Genomic DNA, 17675 nt, shown 5'->3' with positions numbered 1-17675 from the left:
TATACAGATATTGCTGCATTCACTCAACCCACATGTTTATGAAGGCAGACTTGTCATTTAAGGGCAAATTCTGGCAAAACAGGAAGGCACAGGACGTGCAAAATGAAAGCTTTCCTAAAGTAGTCCTTTGACCAGAGTCACAGGCATGGGCTTCGGACAATAACCACTCAGGAAGGGCATTGTCCGTGACTATGGCAACGTGACACGTCTACAGGAGAAGCGTACGTGACGACCATGTGACATCATGTGCATCAAAATGAAATACAAGTCGCGAAGAGCACCACATCTGCAATTCTGCCTCAATCATCATGTACACCCACTATGTAGGATACAATATTACCCAATAATGTTTATATAAAATTACTGGGCTGTTGTTCTGCCCTGATAATAAACCATACTGGCATTAAACAGGTCTGAGCAGGGGAGCATAACTCCTGTAACAATTAAGACCTGCACAGAGTCAGATAGAAGGCTGCATTTTTTTTTTTTTTTTTTTTTTTTTGTTCCAGATGTCTATGCTGCCTACCCTACCAGCATAAAAGAAAAAGAAAAAGAGAAAGGTATTTCCTATTCTTTTTCTTTTTGACATTAACAATACACGTCTGCTTGGTTGAATGATGCTGAACCAATATATACAATTGTACACACACATACTCTTACAAAAGGTAATGTAGATGTAAGTTTATCCAAGAGAACAATCTTTAGAACTGTGTGTTGAAAACACTGCACACACACACACATACACAGTGTGTATTTTTTTTCATTCCTCAGTGTACCAGTAATTGATTACACATTTTTATCTAAAAGGCTAGGCTCTGAGCTTATAATGGTATCCTGGCCAAAATGCATGAAATAATGAAATGTGATTTATGTGTGTATACTGTACAGCAAAAAAGAATTCCTGCACTATTATCAAATGCCAAACCCAAGACAAACAATGATAAGGGCATTGCAGTATCACCTACTCTACGATATTCTCTATAGGTGAACAAATATCTTCTCTGCCAATCTCATGCCGTTATGACTGTAGGTGTGCAGTGGCGGATCCAGAGTGGGGCGCAACGGGCGAACGCCCCCCCCCCCCTTTATCTTTCGTTAAAAACAAAAGAAATAAAAAGAAAAAAATGAAATGAAACCCGGAAGTGGCACCAGAAATATTAGTTGCGCCCCCCTTTACAGAATTCCTGGATCCGCCCCTGGGCGTGCCTTTTGTGATTCCATAAGGTCACTGTGAATTCAATGCAGTTTTATTTTCCTAGCCTTAACATTGCATGTCATGCATCAATTTTACAGGTCTGCCTGTGCTATTTGCCCCCCCCCCCCCCAAAAAAAAAAAAGAAAGGCAAAAAGCATATTATACACACGCCAAACTCTTCTGCAAACAGGCAACACATAGGAAAAGAAAAACAGTATTCCAACAGTATGTACAGTAGGCTCAGAAATGTTCGCATGCATTCTAATTTCACAAATTTTTCAAGAGCTAAGATTCACAAAATTAAAATGCACACGTACATGAATTCTTCTCTACACTATATGCGTTGAATTCCAGTGGCAATTCGCAAAAATTTCATGCCACTACAAAGGCCATTAGCTCCAATTGGCGAAAATTTCATGGTGTGAAAAGTTCTTGCTTTGCAGTACGCTGCATGCATACAATGTCCACAAGTAGACACCATGATGTAGACAGACATTGGATACTACAAACTGTAGATTCTAGATAGAAGATCCACAACCACCTTGCAAGGGACTGTGGAAGAGGAGAAACGAATTTACAAATCTCGCCTGGAAAAGTGTTCAAGACACAGCCCATGATCGCCACGCGTGTAGAGTCTCCCGTTGCTGCCGTACGTGCCCAGAGGCATAATGAGTGATAAGTAGGTACCGTTAAGTAAGACGAGCAAGAATTTCAAGAAGTGCATCTGCCGTTCAGAGCAATCATTACCTGTAACTGATGGATGATGTTTTGGCTTGGTTTGAGGTTCATCTGGGCACAGCCGGCCTGATAGGCAGCACACAGCTCCTCTGTACATGTCTCTTTTGCTGCGGAGAAAAGGGAATAAAAAATCATGCCAATTAACGAATCATCTTTTGATATATATCTCATTCACATATATATAAAATCTCTTAAATGTGTTCTCCTTAGAATAATTTAGCACGTCTCAAGATTGTGCCTCTTCATTTCAGGGAAAGGTCATGTTTGAAAACAAACTGCCCTACATTGATGTAAATAACAATAATAACATATCAATTTATAAAGCGCAAAACCTATAGACATATATTCTTCTGTGCTGCAAAAGCTTCTGATGTGCTTGATGATAATGAACAGTTAAAGTGAAAACTAAGTTTCGGTAAGTGCTTGAGAACCCGTCTAGCGCCATATCATTTTTGCTTGCAATATATCGAAAGAGTCCACTAAGAAACGTACCTGGCTGACGCGGTTTGCCGGAATGATGAGTCGGTTTGGAGTATTTTGAGAAAAATAATAATAGTAGGAAAACCGACTTTTATTCCAGAAGGCTCCAGACTAACTCGGTCTCGGGAAAAATTCGACCCTACTTCAGACAATTCACACGCAGTAAGTGATCGCCACATTCTACTGGCCACTGCATAATACCAAATGAGGCCTAACTGAATGGACAGGAAAGTGCATGCTAACGTAATCCTGTACAAAACAAAACAAAAATGACAGCGCGCGGTCCTCAGTTGCTGAGACGCGCGGTCTTTGGAGTTTTTGTTGTTGTTTATCAAGTGCCTTTGATTGTTTTAGAGGTGCTTGATAGGCGCACACTAATTTTGCATGTGCGCAAAAGAGGTTTGTGATGCGCGCATTGTAACAACTCGGACCACGGTAACTGCGAGTAGCCAGAACACGAAGCGCTAGTTTATACAGGCCGCTCCCATAGGACAACACTGTACAATCAGAGGGACAACCATTACAACTCATCCCGCCGTCAAAGCGAAGCCGAGTTATCCCCGAGTCCGAGTTTAGCCTGACCCCGGTCGGGTAAGTACTGAGACTGAACCTTTTTGGTTAATATTTCGCATTTTCGTCGTTACCCATCGAATATCTTGTAATAACATCGTTATCCTGCACATTTCCTAAGCATACGTTCACATTTGGGAGCGAGATTTGACAACTTTTGCAGGCGTACCAGAACTTTGTTTGGGCTTTAAATGAAAAGATGTGTTTTGAGTTGTGATTTAAAGACTGCTACAGTTGGGGATTTCCAGACTTCTAATGGTAGATCATTCCAGAGTTTGGAAGCTGCACAGGCAAATGCTCTGTCTCCCAATGTTACTTTTGTTTTACATGTTGGAATTGGAGAAGAGTGTCCTTGAAACTGCGCAGATTATGAGTATGTCTATGAGATTTAAATACTAATAATTTGGATATGTCACTGGGGGCTTGACCGATGAGTGACTTATATACAATCAACAAAATCTTAAACAATATTCGTTTACGAATCGGAAGCCAGTGTAAATCTTTCAGAAGAGGAGTCCTCCTTGAGAATCTGGGTTTGTTACAGATAAACCTTGTGCAGGAGTTTTGGACTCGCTGCAGGCGCCAAACTTGAGAATTTACACACATTTGTGATGTGTGCTTCCATGTTTAGATGTGTGTCAAAGCACATTCCAAGATTCCTAACAATGACAGATAACTTTATGACAGTACTTCCAACTGATATCCCATCAAAAGAAAGTTTAGATATTTGCTTGGATGTGCCAATCAATAACAGTTCAGTCTTACTGTCATTTAGCATTGAGTTTGTTTTGCAGCATCCATTCACGCACATAATTGACACATGTTTCCATGTGAACGATACTTTGCTGCTGAGCAAGTGCGTCAGGTGTGAACGACAAATACATCTGTGTGTAATCTGCGTAGCAGTGACAGGATACACCAGGAAACTTATCATACATATTTTTGATCAGATTGCTGGTGTATAAAGTAAAGAACAGAGGGCCCAGCCGAGACCCCTGTGGGACTCCAGAAGGCACTGGGAAAAAATCAGAAACAGTACCATCAATATCGATCTGTTGATATCTATCTGCTAAGTATGACTTGGTCCATTTCAGAATAACACCATCAATGCCAAAGCAAGTATTCAATGATTCCACTAAGCGAGAATGATCTATGGTGTCGAAAGCACTGCTCATATCTAATAAAAGCAATATGGTTGCTTTCTGATTAAAGACAATGTAGGGCAATCTGTCAATCAGTTGCAATAAAACAAACTAAAAGCAAGAATTCATCAAATTGAAAACTCTCTCTGTTAACAAGTTTTTCAATATCATGAATAACCACACAAAACTTGTCTGCTTTTATAGTGACTTGCAGTAAAATTTGGTGGGCATTGTGTACAATTGTAGTTCATGATGATGAATACAGGTACATCACATAAATTGTCAGCACTTTTCCAAGGCTCTAAATTTTATAGTTTTATATCCAAAGTAACTTTCTGGACATCATGCATACATAAGAGAGCTTGCCACTACGAGGAACCAAGATCTGCAAGTACACAGCCTTACGGAGGTTCAGAAAGGAAAAAAAAAATCCTAAAAGCTTGATGAAATAACTAGAATGTCATTCCCTCTAAATTTAATTTACCAAGTGTCCAAGCCCAATTTGTCCCTAGCCTTCTATGAAACATTAGAAAGGCACTTAAAGACCTCTAAGAATGGCTTTTAATGGCACAAAGTGAAGCAAATTGAACAAAAAGGCTTCCTCTCAAGATCTCTGCAAAACGACTTTTTTTTTTCCTGGAAAAAAAAGAACAAGAAAAAAAAAAGTCGTAAGCATGACATCTATACAACCCAGAAAATTGTCCTCTTTAAGTTCAACTCCATTACTGTGGACAATGCGAAATCGATCAGTGCTGTTTGGAATTCCCACAGTTATTAGCAAAAGTCTGAAAGTCTGGCCGAGCAGTGCAATATTCTTCTCTTTCTCCTTCTCCGTCTTCCTGAAGTGGCATGAGTCACCCTACATCCAATCCAACATCTCTTGACATTTTAGTATCAATAACACATACAGTAGCATCTGGGAAATAACGCCATCACTTCCAACCCATACAGAACAGCAAAAACAACAACAATAATATCAAAATCTGGGCTCCACACTAACTTTTTTTCTCTGGTGGTCCATTTGGGTTGTTAAAAATCTTCACATTTAAAATTTGGCAGAGAGGAATTGAGAAGTTGCTATTCTGGCAAGAATTTGCCATCCTACCACCGTTTATGAAACGAGAGGTTTCACAATGAGATAAACAATGACTTCATATTACAATAAATTTCTCTGCTAAACTGCATTGGAAAATCAAGCAGGAGAGGCTCTGAAAAGGAATTTTCCCCTTCATGGGAGTTTAGAGAGTCATGCACGAAAACAGAGGGTGCATTTATGCTCAACTTTTCAGGGCCATAATCAGCATTTTGAAACGTAATTACAGCAAAACACAGTTGCATCCCGACTCACCTCAACATAAACAGCATTTCAAAATGCTGATTCTAAATGCACACATTTATGCATTTACAATTGGCATTTCTGTCTTGAATAACATTTACATGGGAAACAGGAAACACATTGTATAACTTGACGTTTTAAATGACGTCATCTCCACGCCTTTCCGGTTCACTGCTGCCTGGCCAGCCCCCCTTTTGAATATTGTACAATGATGTACAATTTGTGCATGTTATGCTTTCTAGTACAATGTACAGTATCTCAAGCTCCATATATTGGTACTGTGTGTAAACAGACACATTTAATAATGCATTAACAGCTTGCTACAATACAATATAATTTTTTGAACAATTGTCGACAAAATAAAAACTTGTATTTCCTATCATCAGTAATTATTGTCTGAAGCCCACACAGGTGTCCTTGTAAATAATCAAAATTATGTTAAAGGGACTGTACAGTACTGGTTGAGGTAGGGATTTGTGTTTTGAACACCTTCCTTAAAGTGAGATAATGAAAAGCCTCTTATGAAATATGAAAGAGCATGTAATTTTAAGAAGGAGTCAATGTTTATTTGATGAAAATTGGTTTTCAAATGGCTGAGATATCCCAAAAAGTGCTAAATAATAAAAGGTGACATGCCCCAACCTTATTAGGATCTCTTTGTTTCACCTTGTTTTTGGATATCTCAGCCATTTCAAAACCGATTTTCATCTAATAAACCTTTCATACCCCTTAGAACTGCATGCTCTTTGACATCTCATAGAGTGGTTTCTGAATATCTCGCAAAATGTTAAAAGCTATCTACACCTCGACCAGAACTGTTATGGATTATAGCCATGCTAATCATGTAACCAGTCGAAACATGAACAATGCACACACTCAATTCAGAACTTCTGAGAAAGCGCATGCCCCAATTTGATCTGCCCACTTAGATCAATGTAGCAAACGTAATCGCTCTTTCTCAAGCTTAAAAAAGAAAAGAAAAAAGATAGCACTTTAATACCTCCACGAACGGCATTTTGGAGCAACATTTTGATTCACCATTTCAAAATGCTGATTCTGCCTTCACAAATTAAGCATAAATGTGCCCAGATACTGCAATACTTTTCTGGTTTGCTCACTTCATTCTTTTGTCTACGATTTCACTTGCATACAGTACATCTGTGAGATACACACAAATGTACATTATATGAATATTTACAAGCACAATTCAAGTCTCTCGTGAAAAGTGCCTGAAACATTGGGACTACAATTTCGCACAGTTAAATATGAATGTAACTTATGATGTATGCCACCCACTAGAATATGACTGTACTTATCCCTCAAAGCAGAACATTACCTGGTACACAAGCAATATGCTTCATTACAGACATCAGAGTAGTGTAATTGTACTTGTACTTTACATGATATCTACAACGTATCAGTCTGGCATCATATTCTGAATAACAGTTTTAATAGGCGCTTCACTAATGACTAATAATCAGGGTACCACAAAGGATGTACAATGTAAATGAGTCTGGTAATGCCTTGTGATCTACACTCATAAACTACAGAAAACAAATTGGGCCCTTTTGGTTTCTCATGCCCATGCATTGTGGTTAATAGCAATGTGATAATACTTACGTACATTGAACTTGGAGAGTAGGTATGACTTTTACACTAAATGAATGAAATCATTGCAATAAAATGTAAAAAAAATTGTATATAAAAATAAAAAGGCATGCTTACTGACATTTGCACTAAAAATAAGAAAAGTAGACATTCTGTATGATGAACTGCAAAAGTGTATGATTGATTTGAATTCATGGTTGTGTAAAACTATTTACATGTTGGGACATCTCTGCTGAAATATTTCATGACTGAATAGAACATGACTGTATCACTGCAGTCTCTCAAATTGACAGATAATACATTGTATGCAATGGACAATTTTTAGTGATCAATAGCTGACACATACAACCTGTATGCTGTGAACAAATATGTACAGTATCATGGAGGCAGTTCTTTTTACCTCCATGAGTATACCCAGTCTTGCAGTTAGAATGTATGTACATACACTTATACTCATAAATCATGCACTAATGAAACACACTATTCATATGGGCCATGTACAAAAGATAAAATCATACACAAAATTGCACTGCCACACAGAAACCTTGATCGCTATCAATGCAATACGAGGAATTTCATCAATGCCAATTACAATGCCAAACAGTAATTATCGCTATGTAACATATTCTACAACTGAGTGTAATAGCAATGCCCTGTAATAACACAATGAATCAAACTGTGATTATCTGTAAATGTGAATGAACTTGACTTTTTGATTATTATTGAAATACACTCGAACCTCAAAATCACATTGCTTCATGGAAGATATGTAATGAGCATTCATCACCAACCAATGCATAAAAATTCTGAAAGTATTGAAACATACAGTGTACCGTACCTTATACCGCATACAAAAGTGGGAAGTATTGAAATACCTTACGGTATTTGCACATTAACAAGTACAAATGTACACGTAGGTAAATTGAGCATTTTTGTCGCAGTTCCCAACAGGAAAAAAAAAGATGAACTGATATTCACAAAATACATTGTCATAAGGGCAAGTCCAAGATAACGCGCACGTTACGTATGGGACATTCAGAGACTTTTATGACCTGAAAAATAGTGTTAATGGCCTTTGATCATATTGAACTTCATCATGGTGACTGATATCTAGAAGAAGTATAATCATGTAAAAAATGGAGAAAAATGACCGTCACAATTATATTCTAGAAGAGAAAATAAGTGCCGTTACGTATGGGACCAGAAAAATTTTGTTTTTTTGAACATTTTTTTCAACCTCAAAACTCTCTGAAAGTATATCATTCTACAACTTGTAACTCACTGTGATGAAAGTCACAACACTCAAGATTATCACAGGTAAGTTTCATGTCATGAGGCAAAAAGCTCTAATTACAGGTTCTAATTAACGACAGACTCGACGTGTTACGTATGGGACAGTTACGTATGGGACAGTTTGTCCCCCATTCATTTAGTGTGTGAAGAACCATCTTTATGGGTATTTTGCATATTTATTGAAGTAAAATCAGTTGAAACTACTCAAGTACTGATCCAGATTGTCAAGGAAACAATATTCCCCAAATATTCATCATCATAATCATATTCAATCATATCTTTATATTTTTATGACCAACCTGGGTATTCATGCCCTTTGTCCCCCATTCGTTTAGTGTGTGGAGAACCATGTTTATGGGTATTTTGCAAAATAATTTTGCAAGATACCCATAAACAAATTTTTGCATAATTATTGAGGTGGAATCAGTTGAAATTACTCAAATACTGATCCAGATTGACAAGGGAACACTATTCCCCAGATATTTACCATCATAATCACATTCAATCATATTCCATATTTTTTATGACCAACCTGAGTATGTATGCCCTATTTTTATCAGGATAGTTACTTCTGAAAAATTGAATAGTTTAAAGTGTTTACTTCCATTGATGAAGGGCAGTTTGCCATTTAGTTTCAATAAAAAACAACTTGACACAAGAAATATTAAGTTTAATAAATAAGCAATACCTGCTGCATGGAACCCCAGTGATCGAGTAGACATATGATGTCTGTCTATCAGTCAGGTCATTGATTCGAGTCACACCTCAGTATGTATACCCATGAATTTTGTTGTGGCTACTACTGAAAAGTGAATAAGGACAATTTGTGTATCACTTGCAATATTTAAAAAAAAAATCATTTTACTTTTTTTTTCTATTATATATATCACAACCATTTCAAATTGGATCTCCATCACATAAACTTTGAATTCCTCTAGTCTTAGGATTTTATGCTCTAATAAGTAATTCATATAATTGGTTTCCAATCATCTCTTTAAATGTTGAAGACTGAATCCCCATTTCTACAAAAAACTATACCATCCCTTTAATGATGATTTTTCATTGTGTATTTTGCCATTTTCCCCTCCCCCTTTCTGAAAATTGTTCAGTCAAGTTCATGTATTGTTTCAAGTGTCTATAACTCAAAAAGTAGCTACAATGTTGGGATACTTTCTTCAGGATGATTGACCATTTGTATACTGAGAGACCTTCCCAGCTAGCTACATGCATTCACATGCAATATGTATGAGAATGTCCCATACGTAACGCATTTGTCCCATACGTAACATTATTTCAATGCCTAATAAAAAAAAATTCTTTTACTTTTTTTTTCTTTTTTCTCTGGTATTTAATTTCTCTAAACAATAAATTAGAAGTTTCCAAAAGGGCATTAAAATAACCTTAGCAATTTCAGAAAAAACCTAAAAAAATGACCTCATTTTGTTACGTATGGGACATCTCATGATAGGACACGAGCTAATTTGCATAATCATTTGCATAATCCCTAAATTTTCATACCAAGTTAAACTATGTGATGAACTTCTTATGTCCACATATTAATCAAATATAATTTGCTTTCCTTTGAATTAATATGAATTTTTATAAATGTCCCATACGTAACGCTGTGTTTCACATTTATGCAAATGAAGCCCTTGAAATTTGCATAAATTTACATAATATCATTTTTTCCTCCACGGAAATCAAAACTTCAACTCATAAGCTTCAAAATGATACCAAACATGTCAATATTGAGCAAAGATGAAATTTAGCCTTCTGAGGGGACCTTATCTTGGACTTGCCCATAAGCATTCAGTACTATACATTGTATGTTAGATGCTGGTTAAGGGTACATAATCATTACATATATTAAAAACTACAAAGTTTTTGACCTGGTCAACTACATGAAAATTGACACACAATATGTAAAGTGTCTTTATGCAGAACTGATTTTTCTACTGAGACTGCAGTTTTCAGCTTTTTTAAGTGGATATCTACACATACTGTGTCAAGATTCATATTGGACTGGAATTCTGAAAATACCAATGTCTAGTCTAAAGCCATTGACTGAATAATAAATGAATTGTTCTTGGCATTTCACAAAGGTCATATCAAAGTGATCAGGGAAACGGCCTGGATAGATAAAGTAATTTCGAATATTTGTTTTGAAGGAAACCTGCAGGATATTCCAAATCTACTTCAGTGTTTCCTTGCTGGCAATCATTACACATCCTGATAACACAATTTGGTGTCACAGAATCAATGTCCATTTCAGAAAGGATTTGTATAGTGTTCCTGTCTTAAAGAATACAAAATTGTACTTGTATGATACTGAGTTTGAAGTGAATTAGTCAAACAAAACAAAAAAATCAAAGTTGTTTCATTTTGTTGTTTTGCTTCAATAGTCTTTCATCAACCATTAACACAGAATCCAGTGGACAGTTTGGGTCCACTTGCTTCTTCTGCTCAAATGGTCTCAACTGGAATAATTTGATGTGCGTGTGTGTGTGTGACTATGTGATATGGAGAGGGAGAGAGTGAGACCCCGTTTACAGTGCAAGGCTCGGCCGCGGCCGAGCCCGGCCTTTACTCAGTGTAAACGCAAACTGGGCCAAATGCGCGGCCAGTTTTAGTCTGGCTTCCAAACCCTCTGCCTGTACTATTTTGCTGTTCAGGATATTAACCCCCTAAACGTCGAAACCTAGTATAGTTTAAGGTGGTTTTTCTCCTGCAAAGGATTTTTTCCTTCGGCAAAGGCCTTTGCCCGAACGTCAACTTCGTCGCCACGGAATTCATTTGGCAAAGGGTCTGAAAACCAGACAATACCAAATTGCATATGTTTACAAGCAGAGCGCCACTACGACAAAATATTGAAAGGTTTGAATCAAAAGCGCGGCCGAGCCCAGCAGTGTAAACGGACAAAATTGCGAGGCTCGGCCGCGCAATTGAGGCCAGGCTCGGCCGCGGCTCGGCCACGGCCAAGCCCGGTCCTGCACTGTAAATGGGGTCCAAGAGAATGTCATGTGGGAGGTGCACGCATGTGAGAAGTGTTTTTGTTGTGATTTTCAATGACTGCTCAAAATTCATGTAACAGCTGGTGCAATATTAACTTTGTACACATACAGTATGTACATTGCATAAATCTGCATCACTGTTGATGTCTACGATATACACCGTAGCTGGCACCTTCTATGCTCTTTACATGTGAGCATGTTCTATCTGATGCAGGTGTATTCCTCCAATTTTGTGCAATTCTAAGTAGGTTGCTCTATGTTTTCTTTATTCAGTCAGCAATCCTTACACAGTAATTGTCTACAAGTTGCATGTAGTTGTATGAACAGGATACATTGTAGACCTGTACTTGACACCTTGAATGTTTGAAGGAAACAAATTTACACTCATGCATGCCCCCTTGGTCTCTAAACTGATTAATAAGGTGGTGGATTGAACTGGAATCTTTTGCTGGAATTTGACATTCTCTCGATAATTACAATTATCTTTTTTTCTCGACGCTTGTTATTGAATATTTCAGATTTGACAAATCATATAATCATGTCATAGATTGGACCTGCCTTTTGTTATCCACATGCTAATTAATCTGCACTTCTGAGAAGAGAGAGAGATGAAGCAAAATTTATGTAACTAAGTAAAGGTAAGGTAATCACGCTATCAACGCTGCGTTTAGCGTAACTCGCATGGATGAAAGCTGTGAGTAAAATCCACATTTATCGTTCATTCTATGACAAATTATTGATATAAACCATGTGTATTACGGTGAAAGTTTACACCATAATTTATACTCTCGTTCATTATTTCCTCCACGGAAACCGTGCCCAACATCCTATTCATTCTCTAGCTATTACTGTACAGTGCGATGAGTGAAACGCATGCTACTTTTTACCGCAAGAGCGCCATGTGCTTCCAGCTTGTTGCGATGCATCAGGTTGAATGCGTGCTTTGCGTGAAAGTTTTATCCGACGAGATTGACGGGTGAATGCCGTTTACGAAAACAAAAAACCAGTACTGGGTAACAGTGGATTGCAAAATAGACTGAAATAGTACTTGTACAGTATTTCGATGAGCTAAAGTTGAGTTAATCAAAATTTTAGCATACGACCCAATCGTATTTTAATTTTGACATCTAATTCAATTTATCTTATAGTCAAAGTTACGTAAATGGGTATCTAAGTGAGCTGCTAATGTCTGCGAAAGCAGCGAATAATAGCAGATTCTAACTTTCGTCAGGGCTCGGTAACAGATGCGATCAAACTAAAAAAACAGTTTTCATTTAAATTACAACCAGTTTTTCTCATCGCAAAGGATTTTTGAACATGGGCAAAATTTCTCCCAAAACTTACAATTCGCTGTGTTCGCTGCTCACAGTTTATACTCCCGTTACGTATCTTTGGAAACATTTTGGATACATAAATACATGTACACAATTTTTTCTTGTTTAAGCCATTAAAGAATGTTAATTTGAATTGTAGCATTTGTGATAACATTTCGGCATAAATAGCGAAGGCTATAGCTTCTAAATATTCCGATGCTGTTCCATCACGGCCCTCGGAAAGAGACTATATGAACTTGCGGCGCGTCACCTTGACTTCGTTCTGTTTGGCACTGGCAGATGTTAGTCTTTGCTTGCACGCAACGATAATTCAGACAATTCATGGAGAATTAACCTTTTCTGGTTTTGAAATAGTGCGTAATTTTGCCCGTTGTTTAGTTCGGTTTAAAAAAAAAAGTTGTTATATCTGCACAAATTCATCTTTGTTTTTCTTTGTTTTCAGGCCCGAAAATTATCTTGCAATAACCGGAACTCCGATTCCCCATTGGCTAACACGCAAATTTATTTGGGACCAGACGATTTATCTCGTTATAAGCGGATTCTCGTTGTATCCGATCTCGTTATAATGGGATTCCCCTGTATCAAAGTAAGGGCACAAAAAAGTGCTAATCTATACACTTTTGAATGATAGTTATACCACATGTGGTTAAACCTCTGCCCTGGTCTGAAAATAATCCATGGAATAATCCACTTGGTAAAAATGAAGAAAGAAGTAGGCACTCCCTACATCTGCCAAATAAATTTTTGTCCCACAACATCCATGACAAATATGACTCCTTGACCACAGATTTTGAGTAGACTTTGATTTCAAGTCATGTCCGCTGGTATTTTGATAGGAAGCAAAAACAACAATAATAAAGATGTTTACCTGTAATTCAACTATTACTCAGAGGAACCCATTACAAATGTATGTGCTGTTTTGAAATGACAACATTCTGCACATTGTGTCTGAGGATCTTTATGTCTCGCACAATATGCTTGCAGCCTACATTGCCATAGTTACAGGTGTATTAGGTAGGGATACTGTAGGCCTACATCCTGGATATCTTTCATTTTTCTGTATCATCCATCTCCTTTTTTCTTTTCTTTTTTTGTGCACCATCTGTCTGGATAGGCCAAGAGAATATTACTGAACATTTACATTACAATTGGTTTCAATGCTAATCACATTGTTTTAGCCTTGGCAGATTTAACAAGAGTCTCTATTGATTTGTTAGAATGCTAAAACAGTTGAAAATACATTACACTTGTCTTTTTTTGTCATCTTTGGACTTAAGTTAAAGGTAAAACATACACTCCAAAATTCTCAGAAGCAGGGGCGGATCCAGGAATTCCATAAATCGAGGGAGTGCCTTTACGAAATTAAAGGGGGGGGGGGGGCATGTGCCCGGTGCACCCCTGCCTGGATCCGCCACTGAGAAGGGCTCAAAATACATCTTCCACAATTTGGAATTTGCTTGCAGTAAAAAGAATAGGCATACAGAACAAAAAGTAAAAGAATCCACCATGTGCACCAATTACCAAGAAATTTGGGTCCGAAACTTGTCTGACAAACCCGATTTGCCAGGATAATGAGTTGTTTTGGAGTTCAGTCAAACCTGCCTTTTAATTTATAATTATATACCAGCCACCTGTCTGTAGCGACCACCTGTCTAACGTGGCCAGTGGAATTCCTTGGAACAAGACAGGGAGAGAGAAAGAGACAACGTGAAAGGGGGAAAGTATTTGGGTTCAGAAAATAACTTACCATTAATCCACGGGTTTGGGGGATCTATCTCCAGAGTAACAAGGCTCCCTTCCGGAAACCATACCCTTCTACCAGCACCCTTCCCATTAGCTGATGGACTGTTCTTTCGTTCTCCCTGTCCAGCCGCTGCTGCAGCAGCAGCGGACTGGCGCACCACCTCGGACACACCTCCTGCGACCGCACCAGCGCCAGCGTTCGCCGCTGTATGATCCACTCTTGCTGGCGGCATAGCGGGTACACGAGACGGGTCTGCGCTATTTCGTCCCGGAGCACTACAGCGTTGGTCAGCTGCCGAGATGGACCTCAGTTCCACGTCGTCGCGTACTCCTTCTTCTGTGGTTCTATTATCGTCCATTTTATGTGAGGATAACCAAGGAAATACCAAATTGCTTTTCGTCTCACTGCACAATCATAATAGTTAATAGGGCGCTAGTGTACTTTCGCACCTGTTTGTAAAACGACCTCAAAACATGCACAAACTCACCCTTGTTATTCAGTAACCTAAAATACTTCCATCTGAGTCTCCAAAGTCGAATATACGTTAAGTTTTTACACTTTTAGCGTTTATAAGTGTCGGAAAATCATTGGAAAATCTTGATCGCTATTCGCTGGAATTGCTGCTCTGCTCTGTACACAAGCACAATTACGAATTGATCTGAATGTAGCGACACAGCGGCTTTTTGTATGGTGTCGTTGAAAAGCTAATTTTTTTTTTCCTTGTCCTCGGCCAAGTCTTCCGTTAGCGGTTGTAGCTTCATGGCGGCGGTTGAATGAGCGCATGCGCGAGTGTATGCTGTCACTTATATCTTTCTCTTTCTTTTCTCTCTTTTCTTCTTTTATTTTCAGGTAGAATGTATTCCCCCTTCCTTCCTAGCAATCATTTCTTTGTGATTTTTCTTTTCTCTATTTTTCTCAATTTCCTTTTTAACTCAACTGTATAGATCTACTTTCTGCCTGTTTTTTTGTTTCCTTCATGGGTTGTTTTCCCCCCAACTACGAGGGCCTTTCCTCTCTATCCTCTCCAATCTTTTTCTTACATGTCGTGCTAATAATTCTTTTTTTCCCTTTATTTCCTTTTCAATCTGTTTAATTCTTTCTTGTCTTCATATTCATCTTTGCTCTCATCCAGGTTTGATTCATATTTGTTTTTAATTTGGATTTCTTTGTAGTAATTGCTTTCCTCTTTTCTTTTAATGAACTCTCCATTTTGTAAACCTTTCGTTTTATTTTTTTTTTAACTTTTTGATACACTAGCCTGCTAGTGTATTTTTTCTTTTATTTCCTTTCCCCCTTTTCCTAGCCTTTCCCTTATATTCTTCACCCTTGTCTTATCACATTTTCACAATCTTCTTTCATTCACATCAATTAACATACACACACACACACACACCTTTTTTTGTCTTTGTCAATCTTTTATTTTTCTTTCTTTTTCATATAAACATTAATATACAAATTATTTCATTGCCAAATAACACTAATACTAGTATACTAAATTATAGCAACATAAAAATTCTACATTGTCAATATCAAATAAAAAATTCTTGATTTACCTTGATTCAACATCATGGTAAATCAAGGTAAATGAAGAATTTTGTATATAAAACAAAACACAAACACAAACACACACACAATATGAACAACCCAAATCCTAAATCGCTATGCCGCGACTCGGTAGAAGCCAATAGAAAGATGGAAAAGTATTATCTTTTTAAAGACACCATAGAAAAACTTGCCGTGGTCACTGTGAGATAGTTACATTCAGATTAATCGCGGTGCTCGCTGCTGCATTGCCGCCGTGTGTTTTGTACATCGTGCTGTGCTGTCTGCTCCTGTGCAACGCAGTTATCGCCGAGCGAGTAGCTGCGATCGAGATTATTCCGACAAGGATATAAGTGACAAAATGGTGAAAATTCCATTTCTACTGGACTTAAATCTCACTCAGATGCAAGTATTTAGGTTACTGAATAACTAGGGTGAGTTTGTGCATGTTTGGAGGTCATTTGACAAACAGGTGCGAAAGTACACTAGCGCCGTTAATAGAGCTAAAGAAAGACAGATGCAAAGGTAGAAATACTTCTCAATATTTAACGCCACTCAACTGGAGATTCCAAAAATTCTCGCCATGTTTGTTGACAATAATAGGTGGTCATGTCGATTACAGGGAACAGTATCAACGCCTATTTCGAGAGGCCGAGGGCTAGCGAAACATACATACACACACGTACACACGAGACGAGCGAGCCAGAGCCTGCGATCGTGAGCTTGGAGAAGGTCTTGTGATTCACATAGATGCACTGGTTCGGTTCGCGGTTGCTCAACACTGTGTGGACGTACGTGCAGATGGTGTTTGGCACATCACAAGGCGAGTCGAGTCGCGCGTCGCGTTCAGTGGTTCATACTCGCGCGGTCGAGTCGCGTCGGATCGCAGGTCGTTCATGCAGTGCCAACGTACCGACCGCTGCATAAATATGTCGGCACGAGCTCGCTCGACGTGTCTAGTCTGTGTGTGCGGTGCGCGTGTATGTGTCACAGAACTCTTCTGTGGTACTGGTATGGGTGTGTGTGTCATGGGTCAGTGTGTGTAAACCATGTACCACAGCACCATCACACGCTGCAAACGCCTTGCGCAATACTTAGTAAACTACTAAAGATCAAGAGCGAGAAAGATTCGTGAACCGAAGGAGACAAAAATGGTAAGAAAACGCGCGTGCGAACTTCGACTATTTTCATGTGAATAATTAACTGTGTGACATAATTTAATACGTTTTATATGTTCCGTTATTCACAGGGAAAGGACAAGAGAACGAGGAAGTTTGCTGCTATGAAGCGCATGATATCTCTCAGAGATCCAAGAATGTAAGTGACATGATCATGACATGTGTGTACGCATGGTCTTAGCGTGTATCGTAGTCCCACATATTGTAGTACTTGTAGGTTCTACATAAAATTCCGTAAAGTGGATTCACGGTTTCACGTAGGCCCTATTTGTTTGACTGAAAGATCCGTCTGTCCGGAGGAGTCTTTAATATATATATATATATATATATATATATATATATATATTTGACGTTATCGCTCTCCTCCGTAAAGGAGGGGATCCGGGAAGCCAGACGCAGTCTCCGCGGAACATTTCCCCGACGACCAGATACAGACGCAGACCGATCGATCTTTCGGTCAAGCTTCACGGTATCACGGCCGTGCACGGCCACGGCACGGTTGAA

The 17675-nt window shown here is 38.4% G+C and overlaps 1 protein-coding gene across 1 annotated transcript in view; it reads right to left on the bottom strand.

The window, feature by feature from the left end:
• Positions 1 to 14845, bottom strand: part of LOC139731811 (uncharacterized) — a 137120-nt gene extending 122275 nt beyond the window's left edge. The window contains exons 1-2 of the mRNA XM_071642690.1: positions 14455 to 14845; positions 1943 to 2040 (exon numbers count right to left, since the gene is read on the bottom strand). Of these exons, the coding sequence (XP_071498791.1) occupies positions 1943 to 2040; positions 14455 to 14809 (453 nt within the window). The 5' untranslated portion in view covers positions 14810 to 14845. The remainder of the gene's footprint in view (positions 1 to 1942; positions 2041 to 14454) is intronic.
• Between the last annotated feature and the right edge of the window lie 2830 nt (positions 14846 to 17675).

The sequence above is a fragment of the Diadema antillarum genome, unplaced genomic scaffold (assembly GCF_040938485.1).
Source record: "Diadema antillarum isolate AM-2024a unplaced genomic scaffold, OU_Dant_1.0 scf00000023, whole genome shotgun sequence".
Taxonomy (NCBI): Eukaryota; Metazoa; Echinodermata; class Echinoidea; order Diadematoida; family Diadematidae; genus Diadema; species Diadema antillarum.
Note: the sequence above shows the minus strand (reverse complement) of the source record. Positions and strands in the feature narration are given on the sequence as shown.